The sequence below is a fragment of the Hylobates moloch genome, unplaced genomic scaffold, assembly GCF_009828535.3.
Source record: "Hylobates moloch isolate HMO894 unplaced genomic scaffold, HMol_V3 SCAFFOLD_2, whole genome shotgun sequence".
Lineage (NCBI taxonomy): Eukaryota > Metazoa > Chordata > Mammalia > Primates > Hylobatidae > Hylobates > Hylobates moloch.
The window spans coordinates 5548955-5565972 of NW_026652277.1; the positions used below are offsets into that span (position 1 = coordinate 5548955).

At 42.6% G+C, this 17018-nt stretch overlaps 1 protein-coding gene across 2 annotated transcripts in view; it reads right to left on the reverse strand.

Moving 5' to 3' along the window:
- GDI2 (GDP dissociation inhibitor 2) overlaps window positions 1–15554 on the reverse strand; it is a 49521-nt gene extending 33967 nt beyond the window's left edge. Inside the window, exons 1-3 of one of the 2 annotated variants that reach the window (XM_032149415.2) lie at window positions 15317–15553; window positions 13918–14000; window positions 2378–2485 (exon numbers count right to left, since the gene is read on the reverse strand). In XM_032149415.2, the coding sequence (XP_032005306.1) occupies window positions 2378–2464 (87 nt within the window). In that variant the 5' untranslated portion in view covers window positions 2465–2485; window positions 13918–14000; window positions 15317–15553. Of the gene's footprint in view, window positions 1–2377; window positions 2486–13917; window positions 14001–15316 lie in introns of both variants that reach the window. The other variant, XM_032149325.2, reaches the window with a different exon arrangement.
- Window positions 15555–17018: the final 1464 nt, after the last annotated feature.

Below are 17018 nucleotides of genomic sequence, written 5' to 3' on the forward strand. Positions count from 1 at the left end.
TGCTAAGGTAGAACAGAATAAGCAAAATTAGTAGGTATTTATTCAATAAAAATTCTGGCTGGCCACAGTGGCTCATGCCTGTAATTCCCAGCACTTTGTGAGGCCAAGGCAGGCAGATCACCTGAGAGCAGGAGTTCGAGACCAGCCTGATCAACATGGTGAAACCCCCACTTCTACCAGAAATACAAAAAATTAGCCGGATGTGATGGTGTACATCTGTAGTTCCACCTACTCGGGAGGCTGAGGCACGAGAATCGTTTGAGCCTAGGAGGTGGAGGTTGCAGTGAGCTAAGATCGTGCCACTGCACTGCAGCCTGGGTGACAGAGAAAGACTCCATCTCAAAAAAAAAAAAAAAACAAAAAAAACCATGACTCCCTGAATACATCTGGGGAGAAAAAAAAGAAAAGAAATCTTACTCACTGTATTGAAGATCAGCTAAGAAATATACTAGGCCAGGCACAGAGGCTCACACCTGTAATCGCAGCACTTTGGAAGGCCAAGGCAGGCAGATGACTTGAGGAGTTCGAGACCAGCATGGCCAACAAGAAGAAACCCCCATCTCTACTTAAAATACAAAAAATTAGCCAGGCGTGTTGGTCCACGCCTGTAATCCCAGCTACTCAGCAGGCTGAGGCATGAAAATCACTTGAACCCAAGAGGTGGAGGTTGCAGTGAGCCGAGACTGCACCACTACACTCCAGCTTGGAGGACAGAGCAAGACTATCTCAAAAAATAAAATAAAAATAAAATAAAACAAAATTAAGAAAAGAAAAAAATTGTGAGGAGATTTGTAGATTAAGAAAATAAAGAGGTGCCCAGGCATGGTGGCTCCACCTACAATCCCAACACTTTGGGAGGCCAAGGTGGGAGGATCACTTGAGGCCAGGAGTTTGAGGCCAGCCTGGGCAACACAGAGAGACCCCATCTCTACAAAAAATAAAATAAGCCAGGCAGGTGGTATGCATTTTTAGCCCCGCTACTTAGGAGGCTGATAGAGGAGGATCGCTTGAGCCCAGGAGTTCAAGGCTACAGCAAGCTACAATCACACTGCTGCACTTCAGCCTGGGCAACAGGGCAAAACCCTGTCTCTTAAAAACAAACAACAACAAAGAATAAAGCGCTCGGGCATGGTGGCTCATGCCTGTAATCCCAGCAGTTTGGGAGGCCAAGGCAGACAGATCACATGAGGTCAGGGGTTCGAGACCAGCCTGGCCATCACGGTGGAACCCTGTCTCTACTAAAAATACAAAAATTAGCCAGGCATGGTGGTGCATGCCTTTAATCCCAGCTACTTGGGAGGCTGAGGCAGGAGAATCACCTGAACCCAGAAGGTGGAAGCCATAGGGAACCGAGACTGTGCCACTGCACTCCAGCCTGGGTGGCAGAGTGAGATTCTGTCTCCAAAAAAATAAATAAATAAATAAGAGAATAAAGAGAAAATTATACCAAATACAAAAGACTACTAAACAGCTACATAAGAGATTACTGGGATCACTGGGAAATTTGAATATGGTTCTGGATATGATATAATGGTATTATGCTTATGCAGGAGAATATTATTCTTAGCAGATGAATGCTGAAATATTTTGCTCAAGCCTCATGATGTCTTATCACTTTCAGTGGATCAAAACCAGTAACAAGAAAAGAGACATGAAAAAAATACAGCAAACTTTAACTGCTGAACTCCAATGGAAGATTTTTTTATACATCGCATTATTCTTTAAACTTTTTGGTATTACTGAATATAGAAAAAAATCCTTTTTAGTAAGTATTGTCTAATAAGTCACTGATTAAATAAAAGTCATTGATGATATCTATCTCCCATAAAACACAGTACAGGTCATATCCATATATGTAGGTGTTCAACAAACCTCACGCAGAAAAACAAACAAATCAATATATTAAAACACACTATGGAAATGCTATGTGTCCATGTTCAAAAAAAGTAGGAAACAGGACAGTATAGCAAAAGGAACTAAGCTTTATAGTTATGTAATCTGGGTTTACAACCCATCTCAGATTTTAACCCCACAGAGACTATGTTACATGGAGATTAAAAAAAAAATTTTTTTTGAGGGACTAAAAGAATAAATAAAACTATGAGGAAAGCACTGGACTTGCGCTGGCACATCAGGCGACCCTCTACCCTCCCCTTCCTAGACTACACTCTATTAACACTAAGAGATAACTGCTCCACATAGCAACAAAAGTCAAAATGTAAATTTCTATGAGCTTCAAACCAGAAGCTCCTGAAAAACAATGCTCCAGATATTCTATTTAATAAAACAAAATTAAGACCATCTCTAAGGAATAAGGTAGAGATTCACAAGTGAAATACAGAGTGTGAAAGGCGTATGAAATTTGACTAACACTTACATCTTCCAGTGGTGTTATAGATGCACTCTCTCCTCCATAGTAAGGGTTTCGATCCATATGAAGAACTTTCTTGCCATTCACTGACATTATACCTGACAGGATACATTCCTATAGAAAAAGTATAGTAAAAGAAAGTTCTACAGCATATTTAAAACAGATCTCTTTTTTTAAGCCCTCCATAACACATTCTCTTAGTAATTACACTTATATTCATGCAACATGACATAATTTATGAAGAAAACTCTTAAGAAACCAGGGGTCCAGGTGTGGTCTGTGGGCCCCTATGCATCCCAAGATTAAAACTGTTTCATAATAACACTAAGACATTAGTCACCTTTTTTTTTTTTTTTTTTGGAGATAGAGTTTCACTCTTGTTGCCCAGGCAGGAGTGCAATGGCGCAACCTCGGCTCACTGCAACCTCCGCCTCCAGGGTTCAAGCAGTTCTCCTGCCTCAGCCTCTTGAGTAGGTGGGATTACAGGTGCCCGCCACCACGCCCGGCTAATTTTTTGTATTTTTAGCAGAGAAAGGGTTTCACCATGTTGGCCAGGCCGGTCTTGAACTCCTGACCTCAGGTGATCCTCCCGCCTCAGCCTCCCAAAGCGCTGGGATTACAGGCGTAAGCCATCATGCCTGGCCTAGTCACCTTTTTAAACAGTGTTGACATTTCCACTGATGAGGTAAAATCAATGGTGGATAAAACAAATTAAGACAGGGCTCTAAACTATACTAGTCATCATTACATTCTTCATCGCCAGGCATTCATTTAAGGATGTCCTCGATAGGGTGGGCACAGTGGCTCATGCCTGTAATCCCAGCACTTTGGGAGGCCAGGGCAGGTGAGCAAGACCAGCCTGACCAACGTGGAGAAATCTTATCTCTAGTAAAAATACAAAATTAGCCGGGCATGGTGGCACATGCCTGTAATCCTAGCTATTCAAGAGGCCGAGGCAAGTGAATCACTTGAACCTGGGAGGCAGAGGTTGTGGTGAGCCAAGATCACACCATTGCACTCCAGCCTGGGCAACAAGAGCTAAACTCCATCTCAAGAAAAAAAAAAAAAAAAAGGATGTCCTTGATAAAAGCATTAAGAAGTAACTTTATTGGCCAGGCATAGTGGCTCACACCTGCAATCCCAGCACTTTGGGAGGCCAAGGCGGGTGTATCACTTGAGCCCAGGAGTTTCAGACCAGCCTGGGCAACATGGTGAAACCCTGTCTCTACTAAATACACAAAAATTAGCAGGGCATGGTGGTGCATGCCTGTAATTCCAGCAATTCAGGAGGCTGAGGCAGAATTGCTTGAACCCAGGAGGCGGAGGTTGCTGTGAGCTGAGACCACGCCACTGCACTCAAGCCTGGGTGATAGATCAAGACTGAGTAGCAAAAAAAATTAACTTTATTAAACATATACCCTTCAACAGTCATCTTTTAAACATTGTGTGTGACAAAATGGGAAGAATACAGACAGCACTTCGGCTCAGGGAAAACCTGTGCCACTGATCTGTAAGCTGAACTAGCCACTTTTTTTATGAATAATCATTTTTATTTGAAAGAACTGACCAACAAACTATGATTATTCAGATTTAGGTATTTGACATTTTCTCAAAGAAGAACATAAAGAAAAATAACTGACACATGTTGCCAATAACAAAAAGTCAAATTTTAAATGAAAATTAGAATTATGGAAAATTTGGCCAGGCGCGGCTGCTCATGCCTGTAATCCCAGCACTTTGAGAGGCTGAGGCAGGTGGATCACGAGGTCAGGAGATTGACACCATCCTGGCCAACATGGTGAAACCCCATCTCTACTAAAAATACAAAACTTAGCTGGGCATGGTGGCGCATGCCTGTAATCCCAGCTACTCGGGAGGCTGAGGCAGGAGAATCGCTTGAACCACGGAGGTGGAGGCTGCAGTGAGCCGAGATCGCACCACTGCACTCCAGCCTGGCAACAGAGCAAGACTCCATCTCAAAAAAAAAAAAAAAAAAGAATAATGGAAAACTTACAACTACCACCATGGGCACACATCAGGTTCCCCAATACATGAAGAACTTTTCTGACATTATCAGTGACAATACTAACAAATGTGATTTTTTGATAATGTAAAATGAAATGTGTCAACATTGAGAAGACCTGCTTTACTCAGAGTAAACCTTGCTTTCCAAATAATGGGTGAATGAAATTACAAAATCACACAAGAGGAAAAAAGAGGAATTTAAAGTGCAAGCTAGATCAATGGGTGTTAATATATCAGAACATAAAACATTCATTAATGTGGCTTCAGATTTCATAATGCAATCTCTTAAAAACTACCACTTGTGCTTTCGTATAAACCAAAGAATATCTACAATAACCTGAAAGGCTATTTAATTACTCCTCCCTTTTCCAACTACATGTCTGTGTGAGACCTGTTTTCATATACTTCAGCCTAGACAATATATCGCAACAGAACTGAACACAGAAGCATGTATGTGAATTCAGTTTTATTAAGCCAGACATTAAAGGATTTGCAGAAAACATGAAATAGTGATAGTCTTCTCACAATTTTGTTTTAGAAAATATACTCAGGCTTAAGATGGCTTAAGCCCAGGAGTTAGAGACCAGTCTGGGCAACAGGGCAAAACCCTCTCTCTGCAAAAAATACAAAAATTAGCTGGATGTGGTGGTGAGCACCTTAGTCCCTGCTACTCAAGAGGCTGAGAGGTGGGAGGATTACTTGAACCCAGGAGCGCAAAGGTGCAGTGAGCCATGATGAGGCCGCTGCACTTCAGCCTGGGTGACAAAGTGAGATCCTATCTCAATAACAAAAAAAAGTACATATACAGCTAAAATTGTTATACATGTTAACATGTAATGGGTTTATTATTTGTCAGTGAATTATTTATTCCTCCATTTCTAATATGATAAATATCAATAGTACAACCTTTATAAACAAAAGCTCTTCAAGGTCCTGAATTTTTTAGAATGTGAACAGATCCTGAGACTAAAAAGTTTGAAAACTAGAGCCCTAAGCAAAGCATATAGGACAACCACCAATAAATTGACAATCAACCGGAAAGTATAAATGACCACTCTCAGGAAAAAGATAAAGCAAGCATGAATACACTAAGACAAACCAAATTAAGAAGAGGGAAAAAATTAATACAATTAATGTGAAGAAACACAGGAATGGGCATATTATCACTCAAAAAGGGTTTTGGTGATCAGTGCTTTATTTCTTAGAGACAAAGGAAATTCCATGTATCTTTATAAATCTTTAATATTTCTCAAATTTATCCAAAGGACCCTAGATGTCAAAGAACAATCCTATTCTCTACAGGTCTATTTGACTTTGAAACCCGTATTTTTAAAATTCACACAAATTTCAAGTTTTCTTCTATAATGTATCTATTCATTTAGTATCTTTTTAAATGTCTTAAATTACTTACCATGAGGTTCAAATTTTACTATAGGAGTGTGAATCTTTTTTTTTTATTTTATTGAGATAGGAGTCTCACCCTGTCGCCCAGACTGGAGTGCAGTGGCATGATCTCAGCTCACTGCAACCTTTGCCTCCCAGGTTCAAGCGATTCTCCTGCCTCAGCCTCCTGAGTAGCTGGGATTACAGGCATGCACCACCACGCCTGGCTAATGTTTGTATTTTTAGTAGAGATGGGGTTTCACCATGTTGGCCACGTTGGTCTTGAACTCCTGGCCTCAACTGATCTGCCCACCTTGGCCTCCCACAGTGCTGGGATTACAGGCATGAGCCACTACGCCCGGCCTGAATCATTCTTTCTTTAACTCAAGAAACAAAACATTCTGAGCACTCCAAAAGGCCCTCATGCCCTATTCCAATCATAACCACCACTATCCCCCAGCACTCTCATAATTTCTAATAGCAAAGATTTGTTCTGCCCGCTTCTGAACTCTAAAAATGTAATCATACGTATTAACTTTCTGCATCTGACATTATTTGACATGTTTCAAGATTCTTTCATGTTTTGTGCGTGGTCTATTTATTCTCATTGCTATAGAGCAAGGTACCCAGAGATGAGACAAATCCAGCCTGAAGGCTATTTCTGTGAAGTTTTATTGGTAAATACCCGTATCTGTTCGTGTACATACTGTTTATGGCTGTTTTCCTAGTACCACAGCAGAGTTGGGCAGCTGTGAGAGAAAGTCTACATAACCTAAAACAGTTACTATCTGGAGCTTTTCTTTCTTTTTTTTTTTTTTTTTTAAGACAGAGTTTCTCTCTTGTCGCCCAGGCTGGAGTGCAATGGCACGATCTCGGCTCACCGCAACCTCTGCCTCCTGGGTTCTAGCGATTCTCCTGCCTCAGCCTCCCAAGCAGCTGGGACTACAGGTATGCGCCACCACGCCCAGCTAATTTTTGTATTTTTAGTACAGATGGGATTTCACCATCTTGGGCAGGCTGGTCTCGAACTCCTGACCTCATGATCCACCCGCGTCGGCCTCCCAAAGTGCTGTGATTACAGGCGTTGAGCCATGGTGCCTGGCTACTATCTGGAACTTTTCAGAGTGTATAGCTAACCCTGCAAGCAGGGCATCTCAGTGTGGTTCCTGACTTGGCATCACCTGCCAACTTGTTAGAAATGTAAATTCTACTCAGATTTCCAAACTTCAGGTTGTATCCATATCACCTGGAGGGCTTGAAAAAAGACTGCTAGGCCTCATCTACAGAGCTTCTGAGTTAGTAGGTCTGAGGTTGGATCTGAGAATTTGCTCTTTAAAAAAAAAAAAAAAAAGGTTGGGGGGGAGCAGACAGGGTCTCACTCCATTGCCCAGCCTGGAGTACAGTGGTGTGATCATGGCTCACCACAGCCTCAACCTCCAGGCTCAAGAGATCCTCTAACCTCAGCCTCCTGAGAAGCTGGGACTACAGACATGTGCCACCACACCTGCCTAATTTTTTAATTTTTTGTAGCAACACTATGTTGCCCAGCCTTGGCCTTGCAAAGCAAGGTTTGCTCAAGCAATCCTCCTGCCTTGTCCTCCCAAAGTGCTGAGATTACAGGTGTCAGCCACCACTGATGCTGATGAGGTGATACTGATAATGCTGGTCCAGGACCAATTTCAAGAACTACTAAAGCTGTGTTTGCAAATTTTATTATACATTAAGAATAACCTAGAGATCCTGTTAAACTGTAGATTCTGATTCTGTGTAATATCTGGGTTGGGGCCTAAACTTCTGCAGTTCTGGTAAATTCTCAGGTGTTGCAGATGCAGCTGATCTATGCATCGCACTTTGGGTAACACAGCTGTAGATGATTCCACTGAATGACTATACCACAATTTACTTCTCCATTTTACTCTTGGTGGATATTTGGATAATTTCCAGTTTTTCACTATTACAAATAATGCTCTATGAACATTCTCACATGTGTCTTCTAAGTGTGCCTTTCTGTTATATATCAAGAAGAGTATGAATATATTCAACTTTAACAGATATTACCAAACAGCTTTCCAAAAATGGTTGTACCAATTTACACTTTTGTCCACAGTGAAAGTCCCCACTGTTTCAAATCCTTGACCACTTATACTCTTGCCTTTTTAATTTTAGCCATTCTAGTTAAGAAGTGATTTAATTTGAATTTCCTGAGGACAAATAAGGTTGAACACTTTTTAAATAGTTGATTAATGATCAGGGACCCGACATAGTGGCTCATGCCTATAATCCCAGCCCTTTGGGAAGCCAAGGTGGGAGAATCGCTTGAGCCCAAGAGTTCAACACCAGCCCAGGTAACACAGTGAGACTCCCATCTCTACAAAAGAAAATTTGAAAAAAAAAAAAAAAACTGTTTACTGATGATCAAGCTAAGTGATAAGGCACTTTTGATAAGTGCCTATTCAAAATTTTTCCCCATTTTTTAAATGGGCTTTTTCTCACTGCTTTATAAAAGTACTTTATATACTATATATAAATCCTTTATTAGTTACATGTACTGCAATTATCTTCTTCCATTCTGTGGCCTGCCTTTTCACTTTCTTCATTATGTCTTCATAAAAGGAAATGAAGGTATTTTACAACTACAAAAATCAACCCTAATACTGACTAAAACAATTTACTTTTGGGGGGTGGGGGAAGAAAACAACCTAAAGCAGCACCAACATACAGTTCCACATATGAAAATAAAATATTTACTATCTTAAAAATAAGTTATGACACAGCAGAGGAAGAACAGTTACATTCCCAGCTGACAAAAGTAGACTGCAGGGTTCAACTTTTGAAAGCAAAATCTCAGCAAGCAAATTAGGAGTGTTGCACAGCTTCTATATATAACCTTTCACACTAAGCATGACCCACTGGACTACAGCCGTAAAGCAAGCACTGAGGCCTAAAATAAAGGGCCCAGTAATTTAAAGATGTGGCCGAGTCCAAAGAGCTGACAGCAACTACCTTCAAAGGCACCACTTGGAGCAAATATGACAAGAGCTAACTAAAGCTAATAAAAAATCTGCAGGCCCACTGGTTCCTCTATACCCAACTATTATAAAAGACTGCCTCCACACTGCTAAAAGAATATATAATAGCACAAACATAATAAACTTTGTTTTAAAACATGAGTGAAGTCATTAATTCATTGATACAATTTATCAGTCATATCTGGGCACAGAGTATATATTAACGATCCTAAAATTTTAGTATTTTTCCAAAATTACCAGCTCAAAATTAAATTCTACTACAACCTATCTGGTAAATACACACTATTAACAAGCAAAGCACATTAAAGCCATAAAAACTAAGCTTCTCTTTTTCGCACTAGAAAAGCTGGTCCATCCATCATGTACGTCGAGTATATTGCTAACTTTAACCAGGAAACTTGTATGTGAATGAATATTCACCAACATACAAGTTGTAAATGTAACAGGTAAGAGTACCCACTCTAACTTCAAACTCACCTACAAATGACCTAAGCAGGATAAGAATACATATTCACATCCAAAATCACTAAGACTATATAAAACCATCTTCAGAATCCAAGTTCTGTATGACACTAGCATCTGCCACCCATCTGGCACTTGATGTTCTCCTAATAAAAAGAGGTAACCAGCCAAAATGGTTTTTAATGTTTAATTGCACCAAAGTGCTAGTATGTGTAGATATGTGGATGCGGGGCTGGGGGACAGAACCATCAGCGATACTGATGTTCTCTTCCTTCAGCACCCTACACATAACACCAGGGTTGCAATAATCAAAAACAGAATAATTCGTTTGGACAACACCCAAACATATTAGACAAAGCACTTGAAGAGGCTGAATGGAATTTCTATATATGAACTGTTACACTTAAATGGCGTTTCCACGGCCAATAACAATAGTATGCTGAAAAATTAATGCCCACTCCCCAACCCCAATTAAAGAGCAATTTAGACTTGGAAGGGAATAGAGCCAAAATTTATTAATATTTTGATATACCTTCCTAGTGACAAACTAAACTCTATACCCTGGCTGGGCAAGGTGGCTCACGCCTGTAATCCTAACACTTTGGGAGGACGAGGCAGGAGGACTGCTTGAGCCCAGGAGTTTGAGACCAGCCTGGGCAACATGGCAAAACCCCATTTCTACAAAAAATACCCAAACTACATGCCTCCTGTAGTCCCAGCTAACTTGGGAAGCTGAAGTGGGAGGATCGTTTGAGCCTGGAAGGTTGAGGCTACAGTGAGCTGTGATCACACAACTGCACTCCAGCCTGGGTGAGAGGCTGAGACCCTGTCTCAAAAACAACAAAAAATCGCCGGACGCGGTGGCTCACGCCTGTAATCCCAGCACTTTGGGAGGCCGAGGCGGGCGGATCACGAGGTCAGGAGATCGAGACCATCCTGGCTAACACGGTGAAACCCCGTCTCTGCCAAAAATACAAAAAATTAGCTGGGCGCGGTGGTGGGCACCTGTAGTCCCAGCTACTCAGGAGGCTGAGGCAGGAGAATGGCGTGAACCCGGGAGGCGGAGCTTGCAGTGAGCTGAGATCGCGCCACTGCACTCTGGCCTGGGAGAAAGACTCCGTCTCAAAAAAAAAAAAAAAGAAAAAATCCTCTACACCCTATCAAATCCTACTGCATTTTAAACTTCTGTTATGGGCTGGGTGCAGTGGGTCTCGCCTGTAATTCCAGCACTTTGGGAGGCTGAGGCAGGCAGATCACCTGAGATCAGGAGTTCGAAACCAGCCTGGCCAACACGGTGAAACCCCCATCTCTACTAAAAATACAAAAAAAATTGGCCAGGCGTGGTGGTGAGCACCTGTAATCCCAACCACTTGGGAGGCTGAGGCAGGAGAATTACTTGAACCGGGGAGGCAGAGGTTGCAGTGAGCCGAGATTGAACCACTGCACTCCAGCCTGGGTAACAGAGAGCTCTGTCTCAGAAATAAAAAGTATTGTTGTTACGGAAAAAAAAAACTGCAAATACATACATACACACACACAAATGTGATCAGGAGTACAAATAATATTAAAGTGCCTTTTCAAAACTACTTACCTAGAAATATGAGAAAATATATTGACCAGAAAAATTTTAAATCAGTTCATTTCAATGGCATATATCTTAACAGCAACAACATACTAAAAATGGCTGTTTTATGAAGAATGTTTCTTTAAATGACTCTGCCCCTCCAGTGCATCTCATTAAAAACTGTCAGTCAGGCGCGGTGGCTCATGCCTATAATCCCAGCACTTTGGGACGCCTAGGCGGGTGGATCACCTGAGGTCAGGAGTTCAAGACCAGCCTGACCAATATGGTGAAACCCCGACTCTACTAAAAATACAAATATTAGCTGGGCATGGTGGCAGGCACCTGTAATCCCAGCTACTTGGGAGGCTGAGACAGGAGAACTGCTTGAACCTGGGAAGCAGAGGTTGCGGTGAGCTGAGATCACATCACTGCACTCCAGCCTGGGCAACAGAGTGAGACTCCATCTCAAAAAAAAAAAAAAACAACTGTCGAAAGATACCTTCTCTTGAAATGTGGCTAATTATATCACTCTCCTGCTCAAAGTCCTCTCTCACTGCCTTGAAGATGATTTTCACATTTCTTAGCCTAGAATATCTCTCCAAACCTTCTGTTTCAAGCAAAACAAACCACTCCCCATTCCCTACATACATCCTTGACTTAGCATTGACTTATGCTGACTGCTCTCTGCCTAAAAAATCATTTCTCCATTCAAAGCTTGCCAATATTTTTTTAAACCCAGCTAAATATCTCCTTCTTTACGAAAGTTTTCCTGATTCCCTGTCTGAACTCACATAAGTGCACCTCTTAGGGGACTCAATGCTTTCTCATACTAATTCTTATTAGTTACTCCCCAACACGAGAACAAGCTACTTACAGACAGGTTCTGTGTTTACCTTTTTACTGCCCATAACTGATCACAATAGTCACTGGGTTTAAATAACTGAAACTGAAACTATTACTCCAGTAAGAGTCTCCAATCAGGTACTATGGGAGGGAAGACAGGGGTAATTGCAGTGTATCACACATGTGAACATCTACCAGTGGTCTTTAAAACCCAATGTCACACTATTGTCATCTCTACATGCTAAAATATGTCTAATTTCACTTGTATTTTCTTTTGGCCAGGATGCTTAATGCTGGTTTAAACTGCCCACAACACAGCTCCCAAGTGTAACAGCATTTGCAAATATTGATCCTACGCCCACTACTGTAGTGAACAGAAAGTCCTTTGTCTACAGAACTCTAACACAGCTATAAGCAAGAACTCTCAAAGAGCAAATCAAAGATTAAGCAAATCCAAGAGGCAATCTGAATTACAGTTCAGAATTTTAAAATCAAGTATAAAACCTCTTCTGAATCTGAAATCACAAAATTTTGATAAAGAGAAATGAGGAAAAGTATCTGGGATGTAAAGCAAGTTTTTAAACATATGATGCTGAGAATCATCTGGTATACATCACTAAAGTATATATTTCTATTCATAAATCCTTACTGTGTAGAATAAAACAAAAAATGAGAAGAAAAAAACCTCTGGGAAGCACAAATAGCTGTGGAACTAGTTACTCTTATTTTTTTAATCTACTATGTCTAACAAGACTCGTGAATTTATTTCCAAGTCCATAGTGAACTATGTGCAAATTATGTGGTGAGAGGCTGCCTACACATGCTGAAAGCAGAGAAAAGTAAACGTTGCCAGCCTAACAGTAAAGTAAGATAGAGGGAAAAAAATTTGAAGAGTAAACTGAAGAGCTCAAAAAGCAGAGCAGTCTGAGAGCAAAGGGGGCAAAAGTTCCTACAAAGCTGGCGGGGTCTTCATGGCTTCACCATGTTACAGCATAACACAATAATTAAACTTCACTATGTGAAATCTTAGTTATCGAGTATATTATGTTTCTTAGTTTGTTAAAGAAGTTGTGACAGCATTTAGAAAGGCAATATCCAAAAGCTGTGCTCTTTAGAGATAACCCTTAATTCCTTAGAAAATTCAATTGTGTGGAATACTCCATTTCTTTTACACACAGAATGAAGATTTTATTCCTTTATACCAAATCGTTTTGCATCTTCTTGATTAAAATTACTATCAATATTTGTGATTATGAGCTTGGACTTAACAACTCAAACAATGGCAGCATTAAGCAACACAGCAACTCCAGCACTTCCTTACACTTCTTTAAAAGTAACAAGTTCTTAGCACTGAAAGTACTTGCCTTTTTTTAAGTTCTTAAGTCTCCGGCACTAAGTATAAAGTAAATTTTAAGAAAATTAATTAACTCCAGACATTCAAAAGTTAATTCTGAGTGCTAACTTTGGTTTTCTCTTCTTCTAATTTTTAATCATCTAATTCCTGGTAACACTAAAAATAAGGATATATGATTTCTCATTATCAAAATCATCCTGTCATCACTACTCCTATCAATGATGGTAATAATGTGATTGTCCTGAATTGATATAATTATCAAAGAACATCTCAGCAAACTTAGGAAGGCTCACAGAGATTAAAGTTATCACAGCTACAAAATGACAGCAGAAACGGGTCTGATTTCTAATTAAGTATGCATCTACCATTCATCAAAGAGTTCACAATCCAAATGAAAATTTAAACAAAGTGCATTATCTTAACTTGTTATATAAAAAGACTGTTTCACCATCTTTGATACAAAGTGATGTGAACGAGGCTTGTGGAAGCCTGCATGATGGTGGATTTGCACTCACTCGTCCATGCTCAACTGACCTCAACTGTGAGCAAATCTGAAAGACCAGCAACAACCATGGAAAAACGGTGGAACTAACTGGCTCTTAAAACACGCTGGCAGCAACACTACCCATTCCAACGGGCAAAATCCACCACAAACTACTAAGCTCAGCTTGGAATCCCAATTAGGCACTTAAAAAAAAACAACACAAAACCTGCAGTGGGCAGGGCCTATTCATTTAGGCATCCAACAGTCTTCCAGCTTTTCAAAGGCAGACACAGGATTACTCCTGGATTGGTCAAACATAACAAAGTATTCAGAATGATTGCATATAACTATAAACAGAAAAATGACAGACCAGAAAAACACCAATTCTAATTCTTCACAAACCTTTCCTTAAAAATTAGCCAAATAAAAGTTCGAAGGTTTTCTCTTGCCTAGAGACATCTAAAAGTGTTATTTTGGGATGTTACCTGTAAAAAAAAAAAAAAATTAGTTTGATCCTGAGAGATTATAATAAATTTCAAAAAATTTGAAGTGGAAGTCTACATTAAATGACTCAGGAATTTGAAGTCAGAGTACACAGGATACACAAGAATTACATCAGTATTCATCTTAATTATGATCAAGCAGCCCAAAGTTAGAATTTCAAACTTCCCCAAAAATTGATAGTTAAAATGGTTTTCTCCAAAGCGAATTCTTTTCCAAGATGAACAGTCTTCATTTTTAAAAAAAAAAAAGAACAGAAAAAGTACAAACTACAGAACCTGCCTGCATTATCTACAGATTACCTAAAGTTCCCTTAGGAACAGATAACCAGGAAAATCAATATACCATGGTATTATGTACACCTTGCATTCATATATTACAATGCATTCTTCATGTTGTTATTATCTTCCAACTCCCTGAAGAAAGCTTCGGAGTACAGAGAACTTGGCCTTTAACAATCCATCACCAATCCAATTCTTAGGGGAAAAACAGTCCAGAAGAGACAAAGGAGGCAGGGAACCCACCAAACAAAAGGAAAAGGCGGCGAAGGTCAGGTGCGAAAGCATTTGATAGACAAGTTTTGAAAAAATTCAATTCCAATTCTACAGATACTCAGTAAGTGAGAAGGGAGGGTGGCTAAAAAGATTCAATAATACTTCTTATTAGCAGGGGGGAGAAAGGATTGAAAGACTTATTTCTGCGTTTTCTCCCAAAATGTAAGTTAATCAAGCCCTAGCAGTTCCGAAGCAGTGATTATCCAAGACTTGTCAGGAAACCCTGTGCTGGGCTTTGGCAGCCAGACTGACCCGGGGCAGCGGCCGAGGCGCAATAGGAAATGCAACCGCGAGGCCTGCACCGTCCCCTCCGCCTCGGGTGCTGGTTTCCAACCGGGAGAGGTCACCGGCCCAAAGCGGGGAGCAGGAGCCTCGGCCTGGGCCGCCTTCTCCCTCCCCTCCGGCCCAAAGCGGGGAGCGGGAGCCTCGGCCCGGGCCGCCTTCTCCCTCCCCTCCGTTTCCGCTGGGGGCAAGCGCAGAGGCCGGGCTCGGCCGTTACCCCGCCCTAAGCCTTGCGGCCCGCATCTCCATTTCCCCGCCTGCCCCTCACACTGGGAGCCGACCGCTCGCCCCGGGACGCGGGGCGTCCCCGAACCCGCCCGTGCCCCCAGCCACGACTCCCGTCCCGAAAACTACGGGTGACGGCAGAACGAGACCCCCGAAGAGCTGCGACCCGCGGGCCATGCAGGAGCCGGGGGTACGCCCGCCCCGGCTGCTCAGTCCCGGCCCTCAGCCCCAGAGCCCACCGTCAGGCCGGTGCCCAGCACGATCACGTCGTACTCCTCATTCATGGCGGGGCAGGCGCGGACACAGGACCCGAGCAAGGAAAAGGCGCAGGGGCTCCGTGACCACCCTACGAGGCTGGGAGGCGCTCTCGGGCGCGAAGGAAAGGGGAAGAGAGAGGAGAGGAAAATGGAGCTGGCGACAAGGCGAGACCGGCCGCCACCTCAGACGGGAAGAGAAGAACGGGGCGGGGAGAGAAGAGGAGGGGGTGGTGAGGGGAGGGCGGTGACTGAGCCTCCGCAGCCAGGGCGGGGCCTGCAGACGCCGGGAGGGCCGCCAATCAGGCGCTCCCGGCACTCTAATTGGTTACGTCTCCGTCGCTCGCACAACTTTTTTTCTTCCCCGCCTCTTGCGAGAGGAAAAGGGCGGGGCGTCGCTATTTTGGCTTCCGGTTCCCGTTGTGGCCTCTGCCACGGTGGTCCGGGAGGCGGCTCGCGGGCCGGGGTGGAGGTACACGGAAACGCGGGCGGGGACTGCTCCTGGCCACCACAGTTCTGACTCCCGCCGTCGGGGCGGGAGCTCGCTCGGTCCAAGGTCCCAGAGTCCGATCGCCGCCCTTGGGCTTTGAGCGGACGAGTGCGGCGGCCACGTGGGCGAGGAACGCGGGCCGGACCGCGTCTCGGGGGAGGCGGCCTTGGTTCCTCCCGTGGGGCTGGGCTCGCCGGGGCTCCGCCGGGAAGAGTTCGGAAATCACACGTGTCCTGTTTCCCGCTGTGTGCCCTCCCTGTTTGGTGCGTTGCCGGTGGGCGCTTTAGGAAATTGGTAGGAGAAAAAGCGGTTTCTTTGGAAAAAGTAACCCTTAACAGAGATGAAAGTGAAGGCCAGGTTTTATTGGGAAACCGATCTGCACCTACCGAGGGCTGTAACTTAAAGCCGCTGTAAACGTGGTGGCTGATCCTTGTATGCAAAGATTTAGGCCCTAAGCTTAGAAACTGTTCCTTGCTTGCCTTCTACCCCCCTCCTCTATTTCTAGAATTCTCTTAGGAATCTTTAAGCGTCATTGAGGACACAGGTGTAAGCAGAAGCTGTGTTCTCAGCTCCAAGAGGCAGACCCCCACGAAAGCCTAAGCAGGTGAATTTCGTAAAGGCGTTGACAGTTGGAAAACCTGTGTTTTCAGCACGTGATAAATCTGCATAGTCAGCAGACAAGATTTGGCATTCAAGAAGTCCTCAAATACTTCTCGATAGTAGCTATTCAGAGCCTGCCTTGATAGGCCGAACTTGCTCATGTTTAAATCATTAAGATAGAGGAAAGAATGTAACAACTTTCTAAAATGTTTCTTACCCCATAAATACTTGAAGAAGGTATGTTACATTGGACCGTGGACCTTTCTGGGGGGGAGGGGAGAAGAAAGCAAAAGTAAAGTTTAAATTTATATTCAACCTTAATTTGATTGTATATATTTATGACCAAATGAATTAGTGCACAGTTGACCATACAACTGACTATGCAACAGTGAGTGTAACTGACTTTTCTTTTTACTAAGCTAATGATGACTAAAGAAGGTCCTTCTGTTGCTCTGTCTTCAAGTCATCAGGGGGTCGGTCATACTACCTATATTTTTGAACCAACATGAAATACCCTTTTTTTAAATTTTTCTGAGACAATCTCGCCCTGTCGTCCAGGCTGGAGTGCAGCAGGGCAATCATGCCTCACTGCAGCCT